Genomic DNA, 25,474 nt, shown 5'->3' on the forward strand with positions numbered 1-25,474 from the left:
AAAAAAAAAAAAAAAGATAAAAACGTAAAGAATGTCTCTCATGTTTAAAAGCTTTTTGTAGCTCTCTTGTTAATAACTGAAATTGCATCATTAGAGCTTTTCTTTTTCTAATTTAATGTCTGACTCCTTTTGAAATGCAAAAGCCCAAAAGAGACACAGCACTTTGTTATAAGTCATTTCCTCATCCATGTGAACAAGTTTATCAGAATATTTCCTAAAAGAAGATTCTGCTAGGGATGGGGAGGGAGAGAACATAAGTAACCGAGGACTCCAAGAGGTGATGCCTTGTTAGGAAGTAATGGATCTCAAAGGGGTTAGGTGTCCTCTTCTATTACTTCTCAGTTGAGCCCAGAGTGACCCTGGTTCTGCCTCTGGCCACTGTGTGCCTGCTTCTTCAGGCAAGGTTTTAGATGACATATGCACTGTTCATAAAGTGTCAGCTTTGTAGCAGAAGCCTCAGGAAGGCAAAGTTCCCTCCAAATCAAAGATCCCTAATTGCTACTAATGGACCCTAGAGGTCTTTATATGTGACCCAATGATACCCAAAGAGGATGAGAAAATGGTTGGAGGTGGCAGAGCCTAAGGAGGCGTTCAGACTCAGAACAGGTCTCCTGGCTTATTTGATGCACCCTGAACCCCAGAGCCAACCAAAACCTGGAGGTCCTCACTACTGCACCCTGTATTCTGAGAACAAGTCTCTTTTGGTCTTTGAGTTTTAATTTTCCTGTGAAATGCAGATAATTCTCCTTTCCTTGTCAGAGATAACTTGATGTTTTACAAAACATATTTCAATCATAATGGAAATACCGTCTAATAGAGCCTATGGGATACAGCTAAAGCAATGCTTCCAGGAGGATTTATGGCCTTTAGTACCTGACGTACCTATCAACATTCATTAATCATCTTTATGTTCTAGGTCCTGTGCCAGAAAATGAGGAGCATTTTGAGCTGAACAAGGCATGTTTTCTACCCTTAAGACATTTCTAGTTTAATTAAAAGAAAAAAAAAAATCTCTACGCTTAGCTGAAGTGAAATGTGACCAGCCCTGCAGGTAAACTGAACCTGCGGACCTTGAGGAAGCAGACAGCCATTGAACCCAGAAAGGAGCTCCAGGGCATATGTTTAGCCTTTCCGAGAGAGAGAGAGGGAGAGAGAGAGAGAGGGAAATCTCTACATGCCCCCTTTACTTTCCTCTCTTCTCCCGCCTTAAGCCTCTTCTACCTCCACCTTCCAAGGCCTGGAATTCTTTTAAAGAGACTGAGAGTATAGGCTCAGTATGTGATAAAATCAGTTCAGTTTTCACTGTGAGGGAAATGACTTGTATCAGAACCTTTTCTGAATACAGGTTTTGATGGGTAAAACCAGAGACCCCCTGGAGGAAGCAAGGAGATATAAAAAAGCCCCAGAGTAGAAATATAAAGATGGGCTCACTTGGGGGCTCCTGACGGCTGTATTCGCAACTCAGCCCTCAAAATCTTTGGCCTTTGCCAACTCAAATGATTCTTGGAAGGGCAACCTGCTCTCACTCACCAAAAAGAGGCCAGGCTTGCAAAATCCATGTTGCTGTGGTGGGTGTCTGGGTGGATGGGCTTTGGTTCCGCCTGCAAGGGGAACAGTAGGAGGTTGCAGGTCTCAAGAGGCCTCCTTCCTCCTAGATCCGCTGCCACATTCACTTTTTACTCTCGTAAGCAGTGCTAAGAAACGTTTTGCCAAGGCTTGCTTCCCTAGGAACAAACCCAAATGAACTGAAACCACACTGCGACCTCTCGGTTCCCCACCGCTGCCTGGCAGACAGCTAATGCAGTCAATAAGCAGTCTGGAGTTCTGCAAGGCCCTTTGTAATTTACTCTGCTGTCTCTCTGAATATATTAACAACCCTATGAGGTTGGGAGAGGCAAGAAGCCCAGGTCTTCCACATTTGAAAGCCAAGGAGAACACAGGGATGAAATAGATCTTCCCAGTTTTCTTGGGAATACCAAGGGGTGACATGGAAGCTTAGGGCCCACTATCATCAGTCTCCCAGCCACGCCAAACTATACCTCCCTTTAAAAACTGTACAAAAGCAGCTTTAAGACAAGTTCCCAAGCTTCTCCTCCAAACCAAGTTTCCCAATCCCCCAACCTCTCTTTTTTTTCTTTTTTCAAGGTGGAGTCTCACTCTGTCGCCCAGGCTGGAGTGCAGTGGTGCAATCTCAGCTCACTGCAACCTCTGCCTCCCAGGTTCAAGCAATTCTCCTGCCTCAGCCTCCCGAGTAGCTGGTTACAGGTGCCTGCCACCACACCCAGCTAATTTTTGTATTTTAGAAAAGACAAAGTTTCACCTTGTTGGCCAGGTTGATCTTGAACACCTGACCTGGTGATTCGCCTCCCTTGGTCTCCCAAAGTGCTGGGATTATAGGCATGAGCCGCTGTGCCTGGCCTCCAACCTCTTATAAGCAGTCAGTGACCAGTCATGCTTTCTGATTCCCAGGTCAGTGTCCTTTCCCTTCTGCATCAGCATAGTCTCTGAAAGATGACATGGCCTGTTAAGAGACAGCACGTGGGATGGTGTTGTGGAGGGAGGTGAGCACAAACATCTAGGGAACAGGAACCCCTGCCCATCTCTACCACTTTCTCTGACCCTGGGATTCTGAACCTGGACTCCGCAGACTCACAGGAGGTCCATGGATGACTAATTTTAATCTCCTTGTATTCACCAAGACACTAGGGTTACAATCAATATAGAAACAAGTGCTGGGTGACCTAACCAACACTAGGAATTCATTGGAAGGGTGTCGGGAGGTCATCCAAGGGACGGAAAAGCTGTATTACAAAGACTCAGAGGCAAATCCAAAGCAGATGAGGTCTGATTGGCATCCTCTGGCCAGGGGTTGGTGCAGACTCCTGATGGACAGTCCCTCAAAAGCTCCGTGTGAGGAGGAGGCTGATTCCCCAGGGGAAAAATCAGTACTCTAGAAAGAAGGGGTCATGGATGCAGGGTGAGCCCAAACCGTGATATTCAACACCCCCCTGAAAGTGTGTGTCAATATCCAGGGCTCTTTTTGGGACAGGATCCATTGCTTTTGGAGACCATACATTCCTCCAGACAGGAACCATTTATTGGCATAACAAAAGGAAGCCATAGGAAAGCATCTGTGAAGGAATCAAAATGCATCAGGGACTCAAAGAATTTGGTGACCCCCGCAAAATGTGAAGCCGCACTAAACCTGACTGTGAGTGCCTGGAGGGCAGGGACGGTGTGGTTCAGTGGTTCTCAAATCTGGCTACACATAGAAATCACCAGGGGAGTTTCTTTGAAAAACACCAGTGCCTGAACAACCCCATCCCCACCCCATCACCCATACCTCCCTACCACCTTCTAGAGATTCTGATCCAGTAGGAAGGGGCAGGATCTGTATTGTTAAAAGCCAGGTGATTTTGATGAGTCAGGGCCAAGAACCAGTGACATCATCAGTATTTTATCACAGCTATCAGAGTTTCCTTCTGATTAGAAAGGTTAAATGCAAGCTAGAAAAACTGAAAATAAAAATCACTTTAGGAAATACCACCCCTTGTGGACAAACACTGTTATTTTTTCTGTCATCTACAGTTCACATAAACATATGCTTCTTATACAGAATATGGACTTACAATGCATGTACGTACTATTTTTGGGGGGTGGGGGCAGAGTCTTGCTCTGTCACCCAGGCTGGAGTGCAGTGGTGTAATCACAGCTCATTGCAGACTTGACTTCTCAGGCTCAAGCAATCTCCCACCTTAACCTCCTGAGTAGCTGGAACTACAGGCAATGGCTACGATCCTGACACACTGCAACCTGCCTCAGCCTCCAACCCTCATTGCATTTCCAATACAATCCACACTCCTTAGCAGGGCCTCTGAAACACTGCATGGTCTGATCCCTGCTGACATCTCTCTGGCCTCACTCAGTGCCACTCTCCCCTTTGCCCATTACGCACTGGTCACTTTGCCATCCACTTAGCTCCTCACACACTCCTGCTTCTTCCAACCCCAGGGGCTTTGCTTGCCCCTTCTTTTAGCTCTCTATGGGAAGATGGCATTTATGCGTAATGGGCTGAGGCAGGTGGATCACCTGAGGTCAGGTGTTTGAGACCAGACTGACCAACATGGTGAAACACCGTTTTTACTAAAAATACGCAAAATTAGCCAGATGTGGTGGCGTGCACCTGTAATCCCAGCTACTTGGAAGGCTGAGGTAGGAGAATCACTTGAACCCGAGAGGCAGAGGCTGCAGTGAGCCAAGATTGCAGCCACTGCACTCGAGTCTGGGCCACAGGAGTGAAATTTTGTCTCAAAAAAGAAAAGCAATGAGGGGTCTGGGCAATAATCCTTAGTGTCTGCTGAAAATACTGTTAAAAACTCATGGCACAGTGGCTCATGCCTGTAATGCTAGCACTTTGGGAGGCCAAGACAGGAGGATTGCTTAAGCTTAGGAGTTCAAGACCAGCCTGGGCAACATAGTGAGACCTCATCTCTACAAAATAACCTTAAATTAACCCAGCTTGATGGTGCATGCCTATAGTCCCAGCTACTCAGGAGGGTGAGGCAGGAGGAATTGCTTAAGCCCAGGAGGCAGAGGTACCTCACCTGAGTCTCCTAATTGAGACTAGCACCACACAGAGAATGGCCACTGGATATAATCTGATCAGGACTCTAGATCTGACTACCAAGTACAGGGGATGGAGAGCAGAACATGTAAAATGACATAATGAGGGAGCAATTAGCAAAATCCAGTCTGCAGAAGCTCTATAGACCAATGACAGTCCATACAACACATATGCTGCAGAGGGGAAAAGAGACAGAGGGAAAACCTGTGAACTAAAAGAGACTTTGGCGTCACATGGACCAAATGCAATATGGGGATGATGGTAGATTTTATCATAATGGACCCTAGTGAATCACAATTCCATGTCCACACCTCTTCTGCAATGCCATGTTGCTTTCTTTCCTATCAAGAGGTGAAACTATTTCTCCACTGGCTTGAAACCGGGCATCCCTCGTGACTTGCTTTGGCCAATAGAATGTGACAGAGATGATGGGAAAATTCCAGAATCTAGGTCTTAAGAAGCTTGTAGCTTCTTCTCTTGCTCTCTTGGAACCCTGAGTCCAGTGTTCTCTGAAGAAGCCCACACAAGCTTCCTGGAGGATGAGAGGCTACGTAGAGAACTGGGACATCCCAGCCAATTGTCAGCACTAATCACCAGCCATGTGAGGGACATCTTGGACCTCCCAGCCCCAGCTGAGCCAGCAGATAACTGCAGCAGCTGCACGAGTGTCCCAAGAGAGAAGAACTACGAAGATTGCCAAGCCACAGTGCCATACCATTAAATTTTGGGGTGGTTCATGACATAATAATAGGTAATAGAAACAGAAATCTTGCTTGGATCCTCACCCAAACAAACCAACTATTTAAAAAGTTATGAAACAATCAGGAAATTTTGCTGGATGCCGGATATTTAATGCCATAATAACATAGTTAATTTTGTTAGGTTTGATAATGATGGACATCACATTTTTAACTTATTTTTAGTATTTATTTATTTATTTATTCGAGATGGCGTCTCACTCTGCAGCCCAGGCTGGAGTGCAATGGTGCGATTTCAGCTCATCGCAACCTCCGCCTCCTGGGTTCAAGCAATTCTCCTGCCTCGGCCTCCCAAGTAGCTGGGATTACAAGTGCCCACTGCCACGCCTGACCAATGTTTTGTATTTTCAGGAGAGACAGGTTTCGCCGTGTTTGCCAGGCTAGTCTTGAACTCCTGACCTCAGGTAATCTACCTGCCTCGGCCTCCCAAAGTGCTGGGATTACAGGTGTGAGTCACCACGCCTGGCTGAGTCCCTGTTTTTTAAAGGTACAAACTGAAACATTTATGGATGAAAAGAGTAATGTCTGGTATTTGCTTCAAATAATCCAAAGAGAAGCGGGGATGTGGATGAAGCAACTCCAGGCCTCAAGCTGATAACTGTTGAAAGCAGTTGATGTATACATGGGGGTTCTTTATATGAATCTCTCTAATAACAGCTCATTAAACTTTATATTCTTGTGTATGCTTATTATAGTACTCTCTCTTCTACATGTTAGACATTTTCCCTATTAAAATAAAGATGTTTGAGTGCAATTGGAAGTCCTTGGAAGGCCTAAGCATGGGAGTATCATCTCTCATCAAACATCACAGGAAGTTTGCAGCTTCTCTGCCTCCCAGCAGAGTCCCTCTGCTCCATCCCAACACTCACCACAGTGCCCCCTCCTGTTCCCTGCAGCCCCGATGGTGCCAGCTCACTGGCCTTGCTCCCACGAGGATCTCTAGCCTCCTGACCCCCAGCCTCCAATGAGCCTCCAGGCCAGTGGCTGAGTTCTGGATGTGACAGAAAGATTCCAGAGGGACTCTTCATCCCCTGGAACAGGCTACATTCAGTCCCAGAGGAAGGCAGGAGGAGAGCTTATGAGACATCATGAGTCACCCCAACTAATGACTTCCCAGAAGCGCTGTGGTTGGACACTGAGTCTTCACTTCGAAACAAGGCTGAGGAAGGACACACCAAAGCTTGGTCCTTATACAGAGACGCACAGAGCAGAGCCAGCTCAGCTGCAGCCTCACTGTGGGACCTTGAGCAAGCCATGGAACCTCTCTGACCTTCATTTCAAATGAAGCTAACACCTTAGGGGAATTCAGTGAGGGTTTTTATTTTATTTTACATTTTTTTCTTTGCTCTGGTCAAGATGGCATCCATGAGGGTTTTAAAAAAAATACAAAAGAAAACAAATGAGGCTAATATTTAATGACTTACATCATGGGCTGGCTCAGAGAGCTAAATAAAATAATAGATGTGGAAGTGCTTTGTTACATGCTACACAGGTGGAACAGCTGATCACAGGACGGGAGGAGGTGAAGGTTGAGCAGGAGCCTCTGTTTTGGATGCTCTACTGAATGTGATGTGCCTCTGTTCCTTAGCCCTGGTTCTGAGTCTCCCTTCATTCTCCGTTTCTCTACTGCCTTCTTGCCTTTCTCAACTAAAGTTCCATGGAGGAGATGAACAGGAACGTCAGCAGAGAGTTTGAGGGTGTAATAATTGGGTCGCAGCAGAAAACAAATGGTATACTCAGAAAGAGTTTAACTAAATTGAGTTTAATGGAAGAGGGGAGGAGTAAGAGAACCAGCTGGAAACAGTGAAGCACCCAGGGACTCACAACCACAGGAAGCAGTTACCATTTGTGGGCCTGTGAGTGAAGGAGAGGGAACAGTGTTACCGTAGTCAGGTGAGGGCTACAGCCACGGAAGGGGAGTCACCCACAGGAGCAGGCTGTAGCCATAGGAAAAAAACAGCTGCTGGCAGAATTGGGCCAGGCAGGAAGGGAATCAGAAGACAAATACCCTGACCTTTCTGCTCCTGCCCTCCCATCTCCTTCAGTGCCTGGTATTGGCTGAACACAGCTAGAAGTCAGAAGACAAGGGAACCAGGACAATGCAGCACTTAGAGGTTAGCCTCTGGGGCATACAGCAGGGCCAAGAAAGTTGGAACCTAAATGGGGTGGGGGAGTTAATAAAGAATGACCAACATTGGGGAATGAGTTATGGGCAAGACAGGGCATGAAATACAAGACCAGGGTTTGAAAATCTTGATCAAACAAGGCTGAAAGTCAGTGCATCCAGTTGCAACTGGAGCTGGGCACATGCTTGGGGGACCAGGGCACGGTTAAGATTTGGTACACGAAGAATCTCACCAGTGGTGAGAAATCAGCAAACTCTTCTTTGCCTAAGATCCTGACCCATATATTTCTTTGGTCCTAGGGGAGCCCTCCCAGCCTCCCAACAGCAGTTGGCCCCTAAGTCAGAATGGGACTAACGCTGAGGCCACCCTGGCTGCGAACCTCACCTTCTCCTCCTACTACCAGCACACCTCCCCTGTGGCAGCCATGTTCATTGTGGCCTATGCCCTCATCTTCCTGCTCTGCATGGTGGGCAACGCCCTGGTCTGTTTCATCGTGCTCAAGAACCGGCACATGCGCACTGTCACCAACATGTTCATCCTCAACCTGGCTGTCAGTGACCTGCTGGTGGGCATCTTCTGCATGCCCACCACCCTTGTAGACAACCTCATCACTGGTGAGTGTGGACAGTCCGCAGCAGGAGTGTCCCCCATTCGCACTTCAGTTTCTCAGCTAAGGCCGGAAATCGAAGCCTGGAAGGCAGACGTCATTGCTGGGCTGGCCTCTTGGCCATGCGTGGCCTCAAACTCTCAAGATAGTCTTGGGGCTGAGGAGTTAGTCTAGAAATAAGAGATATAACGATTCCCCACTTTCTTTGTGCCTGGCATGATGTTATGATGTTACTTACTCTTCACGCATTATCTTAATTCATCCTCACAACAATCAAATGAAGTAGAGTTTATGGTCATCCCCATTTTATGGAAGAGGAAACGTACATGCTCAGAGTGACTAAGAAACTGGCCCGTAGTCACACAGCCAACAGGTGTCAAGGTCCACATTCTTACACCCATACTTCTAATTACTGTATTATACCATTCAGTCTCACTCTTTCACGGAGCTCCCAAGGGCAGAAATAGAGCCACTGGGAGAAATGTAAGGGAGGCAGGTTTCCTCTGAATTGGAAACTAAAAATCCATTCATTTGAACTGGGAATTGGGCAGGGCACAGCAGAGAGTCCTGCCCTATAAGTAATGAGCTCTCTGAACCTTGGGGTGTCCAAGCAGGGACTGACTGGCCACTCAGTGGACCACCTGACCTCTAAATTCCTGTATCTGCAGATGTCAGAATAGGGCCATATACTCTCTACTCTCTCATGCAACTGGCCTTTCTTGTTTTAGAATCAAAGTTTCCACCAACCTGAGACTCCTGGTGAGGGACTGGTTTTCAGAGCTATGGAGACCCCTAGAGGTCTGAGCCTGCAGATTCAGAGCTCAGAGCTCCCAGCAGCTCACTAGTCCTCAGGATCCAGAGCCTAGACAGCCCCATTCGAAGTGACTTCACTGACTTGGAGCAGAGGGAGCCACAGCCTGCATTTCTGTAGGTTCTTGGAACCAGGAATTGAAGCCTCCACAGTACTGGCTGTGTCCGGTGGAACCGTTACCCACTGCTGAGTCCCAGCTTCCTTTGCCGATGAGGAGTATAAACTGCATCCCCTTCCTTTCCAGCACTAGACACACACACGTGTACTCAGACACACATGTGCAGAGATGCATACATGCATGCACATAGCATGCATACCAGTCAACAGTGATATGGTGAGGTCACGAGCTGGTTAAGTTGGTGTCTGTCCATCTTTTTCATATACTCATATTTAAAAAATTGTTTGAATAAATAAAACATTTAGATGATTCAATAGTCAAAGCTACCAAAGTTCTCCAGTGAAAAATCTCCCTTCTACCCCTGTCGTCTGGCCTCCCAGCTCCTCTCCCTCCTGGGAGGTAACCAATTGTTGCCAGTTTCTTGTGTCTCTTTCAAAAAATATTTTATGTGAGTGCAAGCAAATTAAAGATATGCTAAGTTTCCAAACAGTCGGTCCCGTACTTTTACTTCCCATCCAACACCACTTAAAAATATATCATGTATACTGTAAATAAGATCCATTAAAATCAACTTACATGTTGTTAGCCCCTATTAATAGATAAAAGAGTTTCTCATTCTTTTCACCTACTGCTAGAATTCCATTGTATGGATGTACTACAATTTATTTTGATGTGTATTTATGCTGTTTTTAATAGAATCTTCTACAATTAAATAAAACTTCACATAGCTTCACTCTTTTCCTTCCTTCCTTCCTTCCTTCCTTCCTTCCTTCCTTCCTTCCTTCCTTCCTTCTTGTCTTTTCTCTTTTTTTCTTTTATTTTCTTTCTCACTCTGTTGCCCAGGCTGAAGTGCAGTGGCACGATCTCAGCTCACTACAACCTCTGCCTCCCGAGTTCAAGCAATTCTCCTGCCTCAGCCTCCTGAATTACAGGTGCGTGCCACCATGCCCAGCTAATTTTTGTATTTTTAGTAGAGATGGGGTTTCACCATGTTGTCCAGGCTGGTCTTGAACTCCTGACCTCAAGTGACCCACCTGACTCAGCCTCCCAAAGTGTTGGGATTACAGGCATGAGCCACCGTGCCTGGTCTCTTTTTTTTTTTTTTTTTTTTTTTTGAGACAGTCTCACTCTGTCATCCAGGCTGGAGTGCAGTGGCATGATCACGGCTCACTGTAGCCTCGACCTCCCTGGGCTCAGGTCCTGGGACTACAGGCATGTGCCACCACAGCTGTCTAATTTTTCTATTTTTGAAGAGATGGGGTTTTGCCATGTTACCCAGGCTTGTCTCAAACTCCTGGGCTCAAGCCATCTGCCCACCTTGGCCCCCCAAAGTTCTGGGATAATAGGAGTGAGGCACCATGCCTAGCTTTTTCTTTGTGTCTTTTTGTTCTGTTTTGTGTTGGGTTTTTTTTTTTTTTGAACTGACATACAGAAAGTCGAATCATTCATTCAGTCCAGTTCATGGCACTACATGATTTCACTCTGTTGCAAAGCTCTTCTTTTATTTTTGATTATTTATTTATTTCCTTCTATATACCTATTCCACTTCACATCTCCTCTCTGACCCATAGGCAGCCATTCTGTTATATTTTGTATGCATTCTTAGAAAATGCGCCGTTAATGTATGCATGTTTTACATGTAAATATTGTTGATATAATTTAACATACATTAAAATCTGCTTTTTTAAGTATATAGTTCCACAAGGATTTTTTGTTGTTGTTGCTTTTTAAAAAGACTGTCACCAAGGCTGGAGTACAGTGGCGAGATCATAGCTCACTGTGACCTTAAACTCCTGGCCTCAAAGATCTTCCCACCTCAGCCTCCCCAGTAGCTGGGACTACAGACATTGTGCCACAATGTGTGGCTAACTTTTTTAAAAATTTTTTGTTTTTGTAGAGCCAGAGTCTCACTATCTTACCCAGTCTGGCCTTGAATTCCTGGGCTCAAGTGATCCTCCTGCTTCTTCCTCCCAAAGTGCTAGGATTACTATGCCTGGCTGAGAATAGTATTTAGAAGCCAAGATCTGGGTTCTAGATGTGCTCATGGCTACTGGGGTGTCATTGCTTCTAGGTGCTCTCCAGGGACAGAGCTAGGAAATACATGTATACTAACAGAAACATTTAACACACATAACTCTATTTCTATATCTGACCATCTGTATGTGTATTAACACGAGTTCAGACTGATACTTCTGATTCCAGCCCACTGTCACAGATTCATTTGAACTTTCCCTCTTGCTTATTGGTAACTTCTTTTTCAGGCAGTGAGCAATCTAGCTGTATTTATCTACAATAGATTTACTTATTTGTTCAATCCTAATATACACATAAGGTAGTTTCATTATTGCTACCATACTTCTGTGATTGAGGTTTGCCTGATGTTTTCCCATAATTTAGATCCAGTTTATTCAGTTTTGTCAAGAGGACCACAAATTTATTAATGACAGTATGGAATTTGTTTACAGTTTTTTTTGCTGTTATATTATACAGTCAAAATATTGTTTTCCAAAGTTACTTCAGTTAGTCTCTTTCTTCTTCACCCCTTCAATGTGAATATTATTCAATTTAAATACAATATTATTCATTTGTAGTACAATTAGGCTTATTTGCTAATGATTGTATTTCACTTTGGGTCCTCTCTCCCCAGCCACATCCTGTTAGATGTTGATTATTTATTTTTTGGGTAAATGAAACATTGCCATGATTCTAAAAAGTCAGAACCATACAAAGATACACTCAGAGAGACATGACTCTCATTATCTCAACTATCCCATACACCCATTTTTTCTACCCAATTCTTATCTTCTCTCTGTTTAGATAGCCAATCTCATTATTCTGATTTATCTTTTCTGCAACTTTGGTATAATGAGAAAATAAGCATATATTTTCTTAATCTCTTTTTTCTTTTTTTTTTTTTTTTTTTTTTTTATTTTTTTTTTTTTTTTTTTTTTTTTTTTTTTTTTTTTTTTTTTTTTTTTTTTTGAGATGGAGTTTCGCTCTTGTTACCCAGGCTGGAGTGCAATGGCGCGATCTCGGCTCACCGCAACCTCCGCCTCCTGGGTTCAGGCAATTCTCCTGCCTCAGCCTCCTGAGTAGCTGGGATTACAGGCACGCGCCACCATGCCCAGCTGATTTTTTGTATTTTTAGTAGAGACGGGGTTTCACCATGTTGACCAGGATGGTCTTGATCTCTTGACCTCGTGATCCACCTGCCTCGGCCTCCCAAAGGGCTGGGATTACAGGCGTGAGCCACCGCGCCCAGCCTTAATCTCTTTTTTCTTACATGAAGGGTAATATCCTATAGACAGTCTTAATACTTTGCTCTCTGCACTTAGCAGTACATCCTGGAAGTCATTTCATATCAGTTCCTAGGGGTCTTCCTCAGTCTTTGTTTAATACTCTACAAATGGATGTATCATAGTTTATTCAACCATTTCTTCACATGAGGATTTAGGTTGTTTCTATTATTTTGCAATTACAAACAATGCTACAATGGGTAACCTTGTACATATGTATTTTTATCGTTGGAGGTATATTTAGGCTAGAGTACAGGAGTGAGATTGCTGCTGAGAGCAGTGACTCACGCCTGTAATCCCAGCACTTTGGGAGGCCAAGGCAGGTGAATCACTTGAGACCAGGAGTTTGAGATCAGCCTAGGCAACATGGCCAAACCTTGTCTCTACAAAAATAATACAAAAATTAGCCAGGCATAGTGGCACACGCCTGTAGTCCCAGCCACTGAGGAGACTAAGGTGGGAGGATCATCTGAATCCAGGAGGTGATCATGGCCACTGCCTAAGTGACAGAGTGAGACCCTGTCTCGAAAGAAGAAAACAAAAGTGAGATTGTCATATCAAAAGGTAAATGCTAATGTAGTTTGTTATGTATCCTAATTCCCCTCCATAAAGTCTGTATCAGTTTGCATTCCTACAAGCAATGTCTGATAGAGCCTATTTCTCCATAACCTTGCTGTGGCCATTTGTATTTTTCTAATTATGAATAAGATATGAATATGTTTTAAAAAATTTTTGGTAGAGACAGGGTCTCACTATATTGCCCAGGCTGGTCTCAAACTCCTGAACTCAAGCAACCCTCCTGCCTTGGCCTCACAAAGTGCTGGGATTATAGGCATGAGCTGCCATGCCCAGCCTGAACTTCTCAAGTTGCTTATATCTTTTCACACTTCAATCAGGTTTTCAGTCCTTTGTCCCTCAATTTTTATGAGTTCTTCATACATTTGGGGTAAAAGCTCTTTGTCTGTGATATATCACAATACAAATATCTTCTTAATTTGTCGGTTATCTTTGACTTTGTTTACAGCATTTTTTGCTATGCAATTAAAAATTTTAATAATTCTCTTTTTTTTTTTTTCCTTGAAATGGAGTCTTGCTCTCTCACCCAGGCTGGGATGCAGTGGCACGATTTCCCTCATGGGGTTCAAGTGATTCTCCTGCCTCAACCTCCCGAGTAGCTGGGATTACAGGCGTCCGCCAGCACACTCAGCTAAAATGTTTTTATGTAGACACACTTATCAATCTCTTTTTATATTGGCCTCTGGATTCTGAAACATAATTAGAAAGCTTTTCCCTACACATAAGTTAAAAAAAAACTCACCTGTTTTTTTCTAGTACTCGTACAATGTCTGTTTTTACATTTAGATTACTTTTCCATTTGTAGTTTATTCGTGTGTATGGTGTGAGATATGGATCTAATTTTATCTTTTTCCAAATGGCTACCCAGATGATGCAGCACTGTTTATTAAAAAGTCAATCTTTGTCACCATGGTTTCAGATGCTACCTTCATCATGCACTAAGTTTCTGCTGTACCTGGGTCTATTGCTGGGCTTTCTATCCTATTCTACTGATTTATTCATCTGTTCATGCACTAGCAGCACACTGTTTTAATTATAGAGGTCTGCTAGAATATATTTTTATTTTTTTGAGACAGGGTCTTACTCTGTTATCCTGGCTGAGTGCAGTGGTGTGATCATGGCTCACTGCTGCCTCAACTTCCCAGGCTCAAAGGATCCTCCCACCTCTCAGCCTCCCAAGTAGCTAGGACTACAGGCATGTGCCACCACACCTGGCTAATATTTTGTATTTTTTCTGTAGAAATGGGGTTTCACCATGTTGGCCAGGCTGGTCTCAAACTCCTGAGCTCAAGCGATTTACCCACCTCGGCTTCCCAAAGTGCTGAGATTACAGGGGTGAACCACTGCGTTTGGCCCTGATAGTATATTTTAATGTCAGCTTGGGCTATTTCCCTTTTGCGTTTTTTCTATGCCAGGATTGTCCTGTATCAGAATTTTCCTGGTTATATTGTTAATTTAAATGAATGGTTTGTGTCATAGATCTCATTCTATTTCTTCCTCTTTTTTTTTTTTGCTAAGCCTTCTATTCATGTTGCCCTGTAGACAACTGACCTGTGTCTTCCAGCTGCTGCCTTGTACTCCGCGGTGTGTGTCCACCACATTTAACCTCCAGTCTTCCAGGGGTGGGCACCAGGATGGCCTCTCCCTAGTGGTGAGGGCCAGCTGTGGACATTTCTTCTCAAGTGATAACGTATGGGTAGTTTGAACTTTGCCGTGTAGGGAGGCTTATACCACAGAAACTGGCAAATGCAACAAACCAGGGTTTTTGTTTTAACTTCAAATTTGTTTTGTTTTCTCGTTGGTTTTTATTTTTTGTTTTTTAAGAGCTGATTTACTGGCATACCATTCCAACGCCATCATTACAAGCAACATGGCAGTGGACACATTTATGCGTCCTGCGGGAATGTCTTCAAGGAAATGAACTCAGGAGAAGAACTGCTGGGTCCGAGAGTTTGCACATTCGCAGTTTTCCAAGTAGAACCACTCTGTTTTCTATAGCAATGTTAACTTCCCATGACACTGAAACTCCCCAGCACTTAGACCTGACTGACGCCACTAATCCATATTGATTTGGGGGCAAAGAGGCTGTACATTAATCTCCCCTCTAATTTTTTCATTTGTAAAGCTGGTATGACAATAGCAGGGCTGTTGTGAGGATTGAATGAGCTAGTGCTTGTACTTACAAGCGTGCAGGCAGAAAGTCAACATAATTGGTAAAAAGAGGGCTACAGGTTCCAGAGGAGACTCCTGTCTCAGGCACAAAAGACAAGAATAAGGTGGGCCCCCGGGTCTAGAGGGGCAGAGACACCAGGCTGCTACCAAGACAGCCTCAGGAACAAAGCTGTGACCAGTGATGTGGTTACAGTCGCGAGAGCCGGTGGGGCCCAGGTCTCCTGACAAAGGAGAAGCCCAGGATGTGGGGGCTGGAGCGGCTCATACCTCTCCCTATCTGGGAGAGTATTGATTGATTTTTCCTAGTGGTTCTCAACTATGGCTGCCATTTGAATCCTCTGGGTTGATTTTTAAAATACTGATGGAGAGCCAGGAGTGGTGGGGTGCACCTGTAATCGCAGCTACTTAGGAAGGTGAGGCAAGAGGATCATTGAGCCCAGGAGTTAGAGACCAGCTTGGACAACATAGCAAAATCCCATCTTAAACAAAACAAAACAAAACAAACAAACAAAAAAAAACTGATGTGGGCTGGGCACAGTGGCTCATGCTTACAATTCTATCACTTTGGGAGGCTGAAGCAGGAGGATTGCTTCAGCCCAGGAGTTCAAGACTGGCCTGGACAACATAGCAAGATCCCATCTCTACAAAAAAGAAAAAGCTGAGTGTGGTGGCACATGCCTAGGGTTTCAGCTACTCAGGAGGCTGAGGTGGTAGAATTGCTTGAGCCCAGGAAGTTGAGGCTGCAGTGAGCTATGATCACACCATTGTACTCCAGCCTGGGTGACAGAGCGAGATCCTATCTCAAACAAAACAAAACAACTGTTGTCTGGGTCCTACCACTAGAGATTCTGATTGTAATTGGCCCGGCATGGGTCTGAGCATTTGTTCTTTGCAAAGCTCTCCAGGTGATTCTTGTGAGCAGCCAATGTCAAGAACCACTGGCCGAGATCCTGAGACAGGGCTATGGGAACAGAGAGCCAGGCAGGGCTGGATGGTCTAAAGCTCATGGAGATAAATCACTGGTCAACACAAAGAAAATCTCACTAATACTGTTGACCTGTGAACAACATGGGTTTGAAATGCATGGGCCCATTTATATGAGGGTTTTTTTCCAACCAAATGCAAATTAAAAATACAGTATTCCCAGGATGCAAAACCTGTGTATGTTAGCCCATTCTCATGCTGCCATAAGGACATACCTGAGACTGGGTAATTCTGGGGGGAAAGAGGTTTAATTGACTCACAGTTCTGCAGGGATGGGAAGACCTCAGGAAACATAATCGTGGTGGAAGGGGAAGCAGGTCCTTCACAAGACAGCAGGAGAGAGAAGAATGAGAACCGAGCGAAGGGAGAAGCCCCTTATAAAACCATTAGATCTCGCAAGAACTTGCCATCACAAAAATAGCATGGGGGAAACCACCCCCATGATTCAATTACCTCCCACTGGGTCCTTCCTGTTACTCATGGGGATTATGGGAACTACAATTCAAGATGAGATTTGGGTGGGTATACAGCCAAACCATATCACCACATATATACAGAGGGCTGCCTTTTTCTATACACAGGTTCTGCAAGGCTGACGGCAGGACTTGATTATGTGTGGATTTTGGAATACTTGGGGGTCCTAGAATCAATGCCCTATATAAACAGGGCTCAGAGGGGACCTGGCTTGGGGGGCTTGTGGTCTCTGGCTCTTGATGTGAGCCTCTCTCACTCTGTGGGGGCCTCTGTCATTGCAGGGTGGCCCTTCGACAATGCCACATGCAAGATGAGCGGCTTGGTACAGGGTATGTCTGTGTCAGCTTCCGTTTTCACGCTGGTGGCCATCGCTGTGGAAAGGTAAGAGGTTTCCTGGCTGGATTATCCCTGGGCCAACTAGGGCCTAGCATTAAGAGGAGCCACTGTCTCTAATGCTGGGTTGGCCGGAAGGCTGGGCCTGCCCTGTGGTAAGCGGGGCTAAATCCTGAGCCATAAAGAGAAGGGCTGTGGGCCCAGCTGCCCTTTTCCTAAACTTGGGGGACCAGATGAGGACACCACCACCTCCTTCTGGAAGGCCTGGAGGCAGCCTTAGTTGGCTTTCGTCTGGATTCCTGGGACCTGTGAGGAGCTTGAGAGCAGTCCTCATTTCCTGAGTGGTGAGAATCTTGCCACCCCTGTCAGAGCCAGGAGAGTCAGGGCTAAGGGAGCCAGCTTATGGGTGGGCCTCGGTATGGCTGGGGAGAAAGGGTCTCTCCCTGCATCTTACTCTCCCCTCACTGGCTCCTTGCTGGTCCCCGGAAGCACAGGCCATACTCAATCCCCATCTCCACCACTTCTGCTCGTTCGGCCTCACATTCCATCAGATTCTCTGGTTAAGTCTATGAGTCTGTCATGTGGCCAGAGGTATGGAGCAGATCCAGGGACAAGGAGGCTTTGCAATCAATAAAGCCCTGAACCCAGGAGGCCTCCGTATTGCACTGTGTGAGTTCTCCTCCCCACAGCATTGTTAGTGGTGGAAGGGCGCCTTCTGGGTGCTTCATCCCGGGGAAGGGTGGGCAATCAGCTGGAGGTATGCTCATTCCTGCCTAGGTGTATCCTGTTGGGCGGGTCCCCTAATTACTCTGAGACTCTGTAGTCTCGTCTGTAAATGGTAGCTACCCTACAGGATGGTTGGGAGGCTTCAGTAAGCTCCTGCTTATAAAAGCTTATGCACAGTTCCTGGCATAGACTCCAAATGTCAGTTGCTAATAGTATTTTATTTCTTCTGCACACCCATCCCCTCCTCCTTGTTCTCTCCCCAGCATGGGCATTTCTTAGCCCTGCCCTTTGTACAATCTAGTGTTCACATCATCTCTCCACCTGAAGCCCAGTTTTTTGTAAGCCGGTGATGTAGGCAGCTGAAGTGATAAGGTGGGTTTTACTCTCCACAAGGCCACTAACTAGCTGGGTGATCACAAGTCCCTTCTCTTCATTGACCTTTGTTTTGTTATCATTGTTGAATGAAATGAGAGTGTACGACTTCTCTCAGTGGTGTTTGCAGTATTCCTCAAGTCCCACCTCATCCATGAAGCCTTCCTGGATTACCCCAAGATTCTCCTCCACCCATTTACTGCTATTGCACTCATAGCCAGTACTACATGCTTTAAGAATTATTTATTCTCTGGAGATTTCTTTTCTTTTTCTTTTTTGGAGACAGAGTCTTGCTGTGTTGTTTAGGCTGGAGGGCCGTGGCCATCTCGGCTCACCGCAACCTCCACCTCCTGAGTTCAAGCCATTCTTGTGCCTCAGCCTCCAGGGTAGCTGGGATTACAGGCACGCACCACTATCCATGATTAATTTTTGTATTTTTAGTAGAGATGGCGTTTCACCATGCCAGGCTGGTCTCGAACTCCTGGCTTCAAGTGATCTGCCCTCCTCAGCCTCCCAAAGTGCTAGGATTACAGGCATGAGCCACTATTCTCTGGAACTTTCTTGAGTGTGTGAAGTATGAAGCCAGTAGGTCAGAGTCTTATAGGTTGAGACAACAAGGCTTGAGTCAGGCTGTGGGAGAGGTAAAAGGTCAGGCTCTCAGGCCAAAAAAAGTGCAGGTTGGCAGAGGGGCAGGATACAGTGTAATGAATGGGGCAGGACACTTGATTGAGAGTCAGCTCGAGGCCTATGTTCCAGGGCAGGCTCTGACTCTCAACAGCCATGTGACCATAAGAACCCCCTCTGGGCAAGGTTTCCCCTCCGTTAAACAAGTAAGGTTGACTGGACATTCTTCAGGTTTCTATTTTCTGGCATCAGTAGATGACAGAAGCCATTCTGGGGAGTAGGAGCCCCTCTTTATTCTATTAAGCATTCAAAATGTCTCAAGAAGTGTGGTGAGTGTCATCTCAATCTTCACAAGTACCACACAGAGTAAGTCATACTATTGGCCTCATTTTAAGATGAGGAAACTAAGCCTCAGAAAGTATTTTGAGTAACTTGCCCTCTGGTTATTCATGCATTTATCTAGCCACACTTAGGAATGTTGAGATTAAAGTCATGGCACCTGCCCTCAAAGAGCTTGCAGGGAGCAGTCGTCTTGGAACCACACTGCAAAGGGAAGTTTCTACCTCCACCTACAGCAGCAGTTCTCAACTCTAGTTGCATAGTAGACTTCCCCCAGGAGCGTTTTTAAATTTTTTTGAGACAAGATCTTGCTCGGCTGCCTAGGCTGGAGTGAAGTGGTGTGATCGTGGCTCACTGCAGTCTCAACCTCCTGGGCTCAAGTGATTCTCCTGCCTCAGCCTCCTGTGTAGCTGGGAGTATAGGCAAGCATTCCCTTGCCTGGTTAATTTTTTGAGATAGGGTTCTACCATGTTTCCCAGGCTGGTCTCCAGCTCCTGGGTTGAAGTGATCCTCCTACCTTGGCTTCCCAAAGTGCTGGGATTATAAGCATGAACCATGGCACCTGACCCCAGGAGCTTTAAAAACAAAAACAACAAATAAACAATGCTAAAACCCCTTTCTAGACTAATTAGGATGGAATCCTTGGCCTGGAGGAATAGGCATGGGTTTTGTTTCTGTTGTTGAAATGCTTCAGGACAGTCTTACATACATGGAGGGTTTCCAGCTACTGGTTTATGTGGCATATGAAGCAAGACAAATCTGGGTTCAGAACTGGTCCTTGCAACTTGCTGTGTGACCTTGAGGCAATTGCTTAACACCTGAGTCCCAGTTTCCTTATCTGTAAATAAAGATTGTAATAACTATCTTAAAGGCCTTACCTTTAAAACATAATAAAGTGTGTGATAACTGATGCTGAGTTGTCCTCATGAGGAAATTAATGATGCAGACTTGTCCTTGCATGGTGGAGATACTGATACTGACTTTGGCCAAGATGTCATAGGTACAGCCTGACATGTAGTCTCTACATCTGCCCTCCTGAGGTTTTCTGGAGAATGTATAAACTGTATTATTTGACGTACCTAATCATCCTTCTGAAGGACAGACTGCACGTCCTGACTGCAATCAGTTTACCACCAAAAGTACATAAATGACCTCTCTCGGAGGCTCACACCTGTAATCCCAGAACTTTGGGAGGCCAAAGCTGGAGGATCACTTGAGCCCAGGACTTTGAGACTAGACTGGGAAACATAGTGAGACCTCATCTCTACACAATTTTTAAAAATTAGCTAGGCGTGACAGTACATTCCTGTGGTTCCAGCTACTCAGGAGGCTGAGGTGGGAGGATTGCTCAAGTCCAGGAGGTGGAGGCTGCACAGAGCAGAAATGGCGCCACTGCCCTCCAGCCTGGATGACAGAGGGAGACTCTGTCCCAAGGAAAAAAAAAAAAAGAGAGAAAAGTGGAAAAGTGCACACAGGATTCATTATTCCCACACGATCTGCAGTTTCTTCCTCTCTCATAAATCCTGTAGCTGCCTTTGTTCTTTGACTACTCAGCCAATTCGCGTCTGAGCTGTTCTTCGACGCTGCTCTAGATGCGATGATGAAGGTCAGATGCCCCCATGCCACCCGCCCTTCCCTCGCAGGACCCTGCCAGACCCCACGTCTCTCTCCCCTGGCCGCAGGTTCCGCCGCATCGTGCACCCTTTCCGCGAGAAGCTGACCCTGCGGAAGGCGCTGGTCACCATCGCCGTCATCTGGGCCCTGGCGCTGCTCATCATGTGTCCCTCGGCCGTCACGCTGACCGTCACCCGTGAGGAGCACCACTTCATGGTGGACGCCCGCAACCGCTCCTACCCTCTCTACTCGTGCTGGGAGGCCTGGCCCGAGAAGGGCATGCGCAGGGTCTACACCACCGTGCTCTTCTCGCACATCTACCTGGCGCCGCTGGCGCTCATCGTGGCCATGTACGCCCGCATCGCGCGCAAGATCTGCCAGGCCCCGGGCCCGGCCCGCGGGGACGAGGAGGCGGCTGACCCGCGCGCGGCGCGGCGCAGGGCGCGCGTGGTGCACATGCTGGTCATGGTGGCGCTCTTCTTCACGCTGTCCTGGCTGCCGCTCTGGTCGCTGCTGCTGCTCATCGACTACGGGCAGCTCAGCGCGCCGCAGCTGCACCTGGTCACCGTCTACGCCTTCCCCTTCGCGCACTGGCTGGCCTTCTTCAACAGCAGCGCCAACCCCATCATCTACGGCTACTTCAACGAGAACTTCCGCCGCGGCTTCCAGGCCGCCTTCCGCGCCCGCCTCTGCCCGCGCCCGTGGGGGAGCCACAAGGGGGCCTACTCCGAGCGGCCCGCGCCTCTGAGCAGGCGGGTCTTCGTGACGGTGCGGCCCAGCGACTCGGGGCAGCCCTCTGAGTCGGGCCTGAGCAGTGGGGCCCCCAGGCTCGGCCGCCTCCCGCTGCGGAATGTGCGGGTGGCCCACCGCGGCTTGCCCGGGGAAGGGCCCGGCTGCTCCCACCTGCCCGTCACCATTCCAGCCTGGGATATCTGAGGTGGTCCAGGGAGGGAGGGCCCCTGCCTGGGGGCCCCGACTGGACGCGAGATACACGCATGCGACATTGGCATGGCGTGGTTAGGAGGGGATGCATGGTGCCGCCCTCTCCAGAGCCAGGCAGCGGTGGGCAGCTGCTGGTGATGTCTTCCCTGCTGCTTTCACCCTCAGCACAGGGAAATGCGGGGGACAGGAAGGAGCCAATTTGCCCCAAAACCCGTCTGTGTGGTGGGCTTGACAAACATCATCTCACTCAATTGTCACAACGCTTTGGAGATAGGTTTTCTTCTCCTCCTGCAGATGCAAAAACTGAGGCCTGGAGGGGAGACGTGACTCGTCCAAAGTTCTGAGGTGGAAATGGCATGCCTGCCTATGTGATTCCAGCGCCTGTGTGGTTTTTACCGTCTCCAGCTGGCTCCAAAAGGGCCAGGTGAGGTAGAACACCATGAACTCAGTAAGTCCTAATTCGGCAGCAAGGAAGAAGTGAAAAGCAAAGCCGGCCTATCCCTTGATGCTTTGTGTCCACGTGTGGGAGTCCCTCATGTTCTGTTACTGAAGCCACTCCCCTTCATCCTTTTCTGGAAGAACATGATGTGCCCTTCCTGTCGGCTCTAATGTGTTGGTTTGTCTTGTTTGTTCCAAGAAGTTCCAAGAGGCCATTGTCCTCAGAGCTGAACAGCTTCAGAACGAGCCTGGGGAAGGCTGCCTCAGTTGCAGGGCACTCTAGGTCTTGCCCTCTGAGTCTAGAGAACAGCGGAGGGACTCCTGCTTCCATCATCCAGACCCAGGCAAGAACTTACAATGCTACAGGCAGCTGCAGGGCCAGGGGAGGTGTCCGTGTACTTACTCAAAAACAAGGAGGATGGGGACTCATAGTATGCATTTTTCGCATTGGGAAACACATCTACTCACTGGGACTGAGAGTACAAAGCCTTGCCCAAGGTCTCTCTCCTCCCGGCTTCCTGGGAAGAAGTTGGTCAACTGAAGCTGCAGCCAGAGTGCCCTCTGGGGACTCCTGAAGGACACACACTAAACTCCTCCCCCACACAAACGACTTGTGTGCCCTAAAGGGTTACCCGGAGAGCCCCGTTTACTCTGGCTTTCTCCCAGCACCCCCGCATCAACTTGAAGAAATGTGGCTTCTCTCCAGGAGACGGGAGGACGTGGGATTGCCTGAGGGGGTCCTTTCACAGGCCCCGTCACATGGCAGTTAACTGAATATTTCCCCCAACCTCTATAGAAAGCACAGTGTTGCTAGAAATTTAGTAAATGAAAAAGAAACATTTCCAGGGGTCAGGGCTCTGAGGTTCTGTTCCCTTCACTGACACACGATGACTGTTTACTGTTTGCTGCACTCTGAGTTCCAAGTATAGGGGCAGAAGAAAATTCCTAAGCAATTGTACAATACATTCTTCAAGTATGTCCCCAGACACTGTCTCATTTAATCCATACTAAGGAGATTGAATATTATTGTCATTTCACAAAGTGACTGAAGCTCAAAGAGTCCAAGTTCCCAGGGCCACAGAGGGGTAGGATTTAGATGAAAATTTGTCTTCTGATTGTTCTTCCTGCCCTGCATGCTGCCTTTCAAGGAACGTAGACATGATGAGAGAACTGAAAATTTCCCCAAAGATTTTTTGCCTAACAGTCAGCCAGAATGCCCACTCCTGGTGCCCAAGCTCTTGGTCTGGAAAGGAAAGCTATTGTATTTACTCTTGTAATCTCTGAGCTGTTCTTACCCTCGTGCTGAGCAGGCTGCCAAGAGCCATCATGACCCTGTTCTAGTTCTGGGGATGATGGATGAGAGGCTCAGAGAGGGTGTGCCATCCTGCCCCTCAGTGGTATTAGCTAGTGCCATGCATTTCTGGTACTGTTTCAGTGACATGTGGCCAGAAAGTTCCCGACTGGTTCTGACCTATTTATTCTGAAGAAGTCTGACTCCAGGCTCTAAAAGTAGGCCAGAGAAAGTGCCATTTCAAACCCCAAATGCCTATCCCTATGGCTGGGGGGGGAAACTGTCTGAAGATGCCATCTGGTATCTCCTCTTGGGCATATCAGCATAGCCCCTTCGAGTACAAAATCAGCATTTGAGGCTAGGGGCAGGTGCGGATACCAAGATACTCACTCAAGCCAACCTTTCCATCACATCCTCTTTGTCTTCCCTGAAAGATGCCATGCTTTGAAAGGTTATAATTGCCCAGAAAACTCCTGTGTGGGTCACAATTCACATATTTTCCTGTTACTTTTGTTTCTTCTAAAAAATTAATCAGAGGCTATATCTGCCCATTTGCATATGAATGATAATGGGTGTGACGTCACACTTTAATGAAGAGAGATGCTGTGGGTATGTGGGGAGTTTGTTTCTTTGTGGATGTGGTAAAATATACACAATGTAAAATTTACCATTTTGCCCATTTTTAAGTGTACACGTCTGGAATTAAATATATTCACAGTGTTGTGTAACCATTACCACTGTCTATTTTCAGAACCTTTTTATCATCCCAAACTGCAACTCTGTACCCATACACAATATCACCCCATCCCTTCTCCTCCCAGCCCCTAGTAAAAATTCTGTCTGTGAATTTGGCCACTCAAGAGGAATCATACAATATTATCCTTTTTGACTGGCTTCTTTCACTTAGCATCATGTCTTCAAGGTTCATCCATGTTGCGGCATGTGTCAGAGATTTCTTTCATTTTAAAAGCTGAATCATTGCCCATTGTCTAGATAGTCCCCATTTTGTTTATCCATTCATCCATCAGTGGGCACCTAGGCTGTTTCTACCTTTTGGATACTGTGAATAATGTATGGAGTTTTTAGATGCTGGAAAGAGTTCCTGACAACAGTGCCTGTGTGAACCCTGAGGACAGAGACCCTAGGTTGGGAATCAGGGTCTCTCCCAGCTTACCGTTTATGGGTGACAAAACAGAGGCTTCCAGGACAGCTGTGATGTGTCTCACTCCCCTCGTGCCCACCCTAGTTGCTCTGGGCTTCTGCTGGGCTTTACTTCTTGACTAGAGTGGCTAGAAAATTGTATGTTTCTTCCGTGGGATATTTTTATGAAGCTATTTTATAATTATAGATTTGTTATCCTCACTGGATTCCTATGTTCTGACACCTGGACTCTGTCGGGACTTTGTGCAGCCAAGGCACCCAAGGGAAGCGGTGTGGACCATTCCTGACGCGCCATCCTCCACCTCCAGGTTGGCTGGGTCTCCTAAGGTGACTGCCCTTTCATAAGCGGAAAGTTCGGAGATGAATGGGATGTGTGATGGGGGAAAAGGGCCAGAGGGCTGTTGACACTGAACGTCCCGACCCAGAGGGCCTCCTGGAGGGACTTTGTGTCCTGTCCTGCCATGTGCAGCATGAGTGGTCACCCTCATCGTGGGTCTCCACTGATGAATGGCCTCTTGACTTCACCAAGACAACGCAGCACCCAACAGACCAATGTGAGCTGGAGGCGGATGCCCGGCCTGGACCCCACAAACCACAGTCTGCCTGGCCCTGTGCTGAGGAGTCTCTCTTGGGGCCTGGAGGACGCATGAGTTGATTTGCATTGGAATGGAGGGCGAAGCTGGCAAAGGAAGATGAGAGCCCCCTATCATTAGTCTACTGTGTATTCATCCAGAAAGCAAGGTGAGAGCCAAGCCCAGGGCTGGATGGACAAAGCATTGCTATTAAGCTCTGCACCTTTTTGCCTCCTTTTCCTCAGCTCACCCCTCAGAAGTGCCACTGATGAAAGATAGATGAGAAGGAGGCAGCCTAAATGGGCTTCATTACAACAAACAATGTTGAATGAACAATGCATTCCTTGTTGAATAACCCAATTATTTACGATCATGGCATTTTATTATTGTTGTTCTCTCTCTCTACAAAAGCCCTACATAATCATTGTGGAAATTTTACAAGGTTTCAATAAGCAAAGACAAGAAAATGAAAAGCACCCAAATCCTACCACAAGAGATAAGCATAGAGTCCTTTTC

The 25,474-nt window shown here is 46.7% G+C and overlaps 1 protein-coding gene across 1 annotated transcript in view; it reads left to right on the top strand.

Annotated features, from left to right (window-relative positions):
• NPFFR1 (neuropeptide FF receptor 1) overlaps positions 1-23,343 on the top strand; it is a 31,749-nt gene extending 8,406 nt beyond the window's left edge. The window contains exons 2-4 of the mRNA XM_037745837.1: positions 7,808-8,122; positions 16,828-16,927; positions 20,623-23,343. Coding sequence (XP_037601765.1) covers positions 7,808-8,122; positions 16,828-16,927; positions 20,623-21,490 — 1,283 coding nt within the window. The 3' untranslated portion in view covers positions 21,491-23,343. The remainder of the gene's footprint in view (positions 1-7,807; positions 8,123-16,827; positions 16,928-20,622) is intronic.
• Positions 23,344-25,474: the final 2,131 nt, after the last annotated feature.

The sequence above is a fragment of the Cebus imitator genome, unplaced genomic scaffold (assembly GCF_001604975.1).
Source record: "Cebus imitator isolate Cc_AM_T3 unplaced genomic scaffold, Cebus_imitator-1.0 Scaffold215, whole genome shotgun sequence".
Taxonomy (NCBI): Eukaryota; Metazoa; Chordata; class Mammalia; order Primates; family Cebidae; genus Cebus; species Cebus imitator.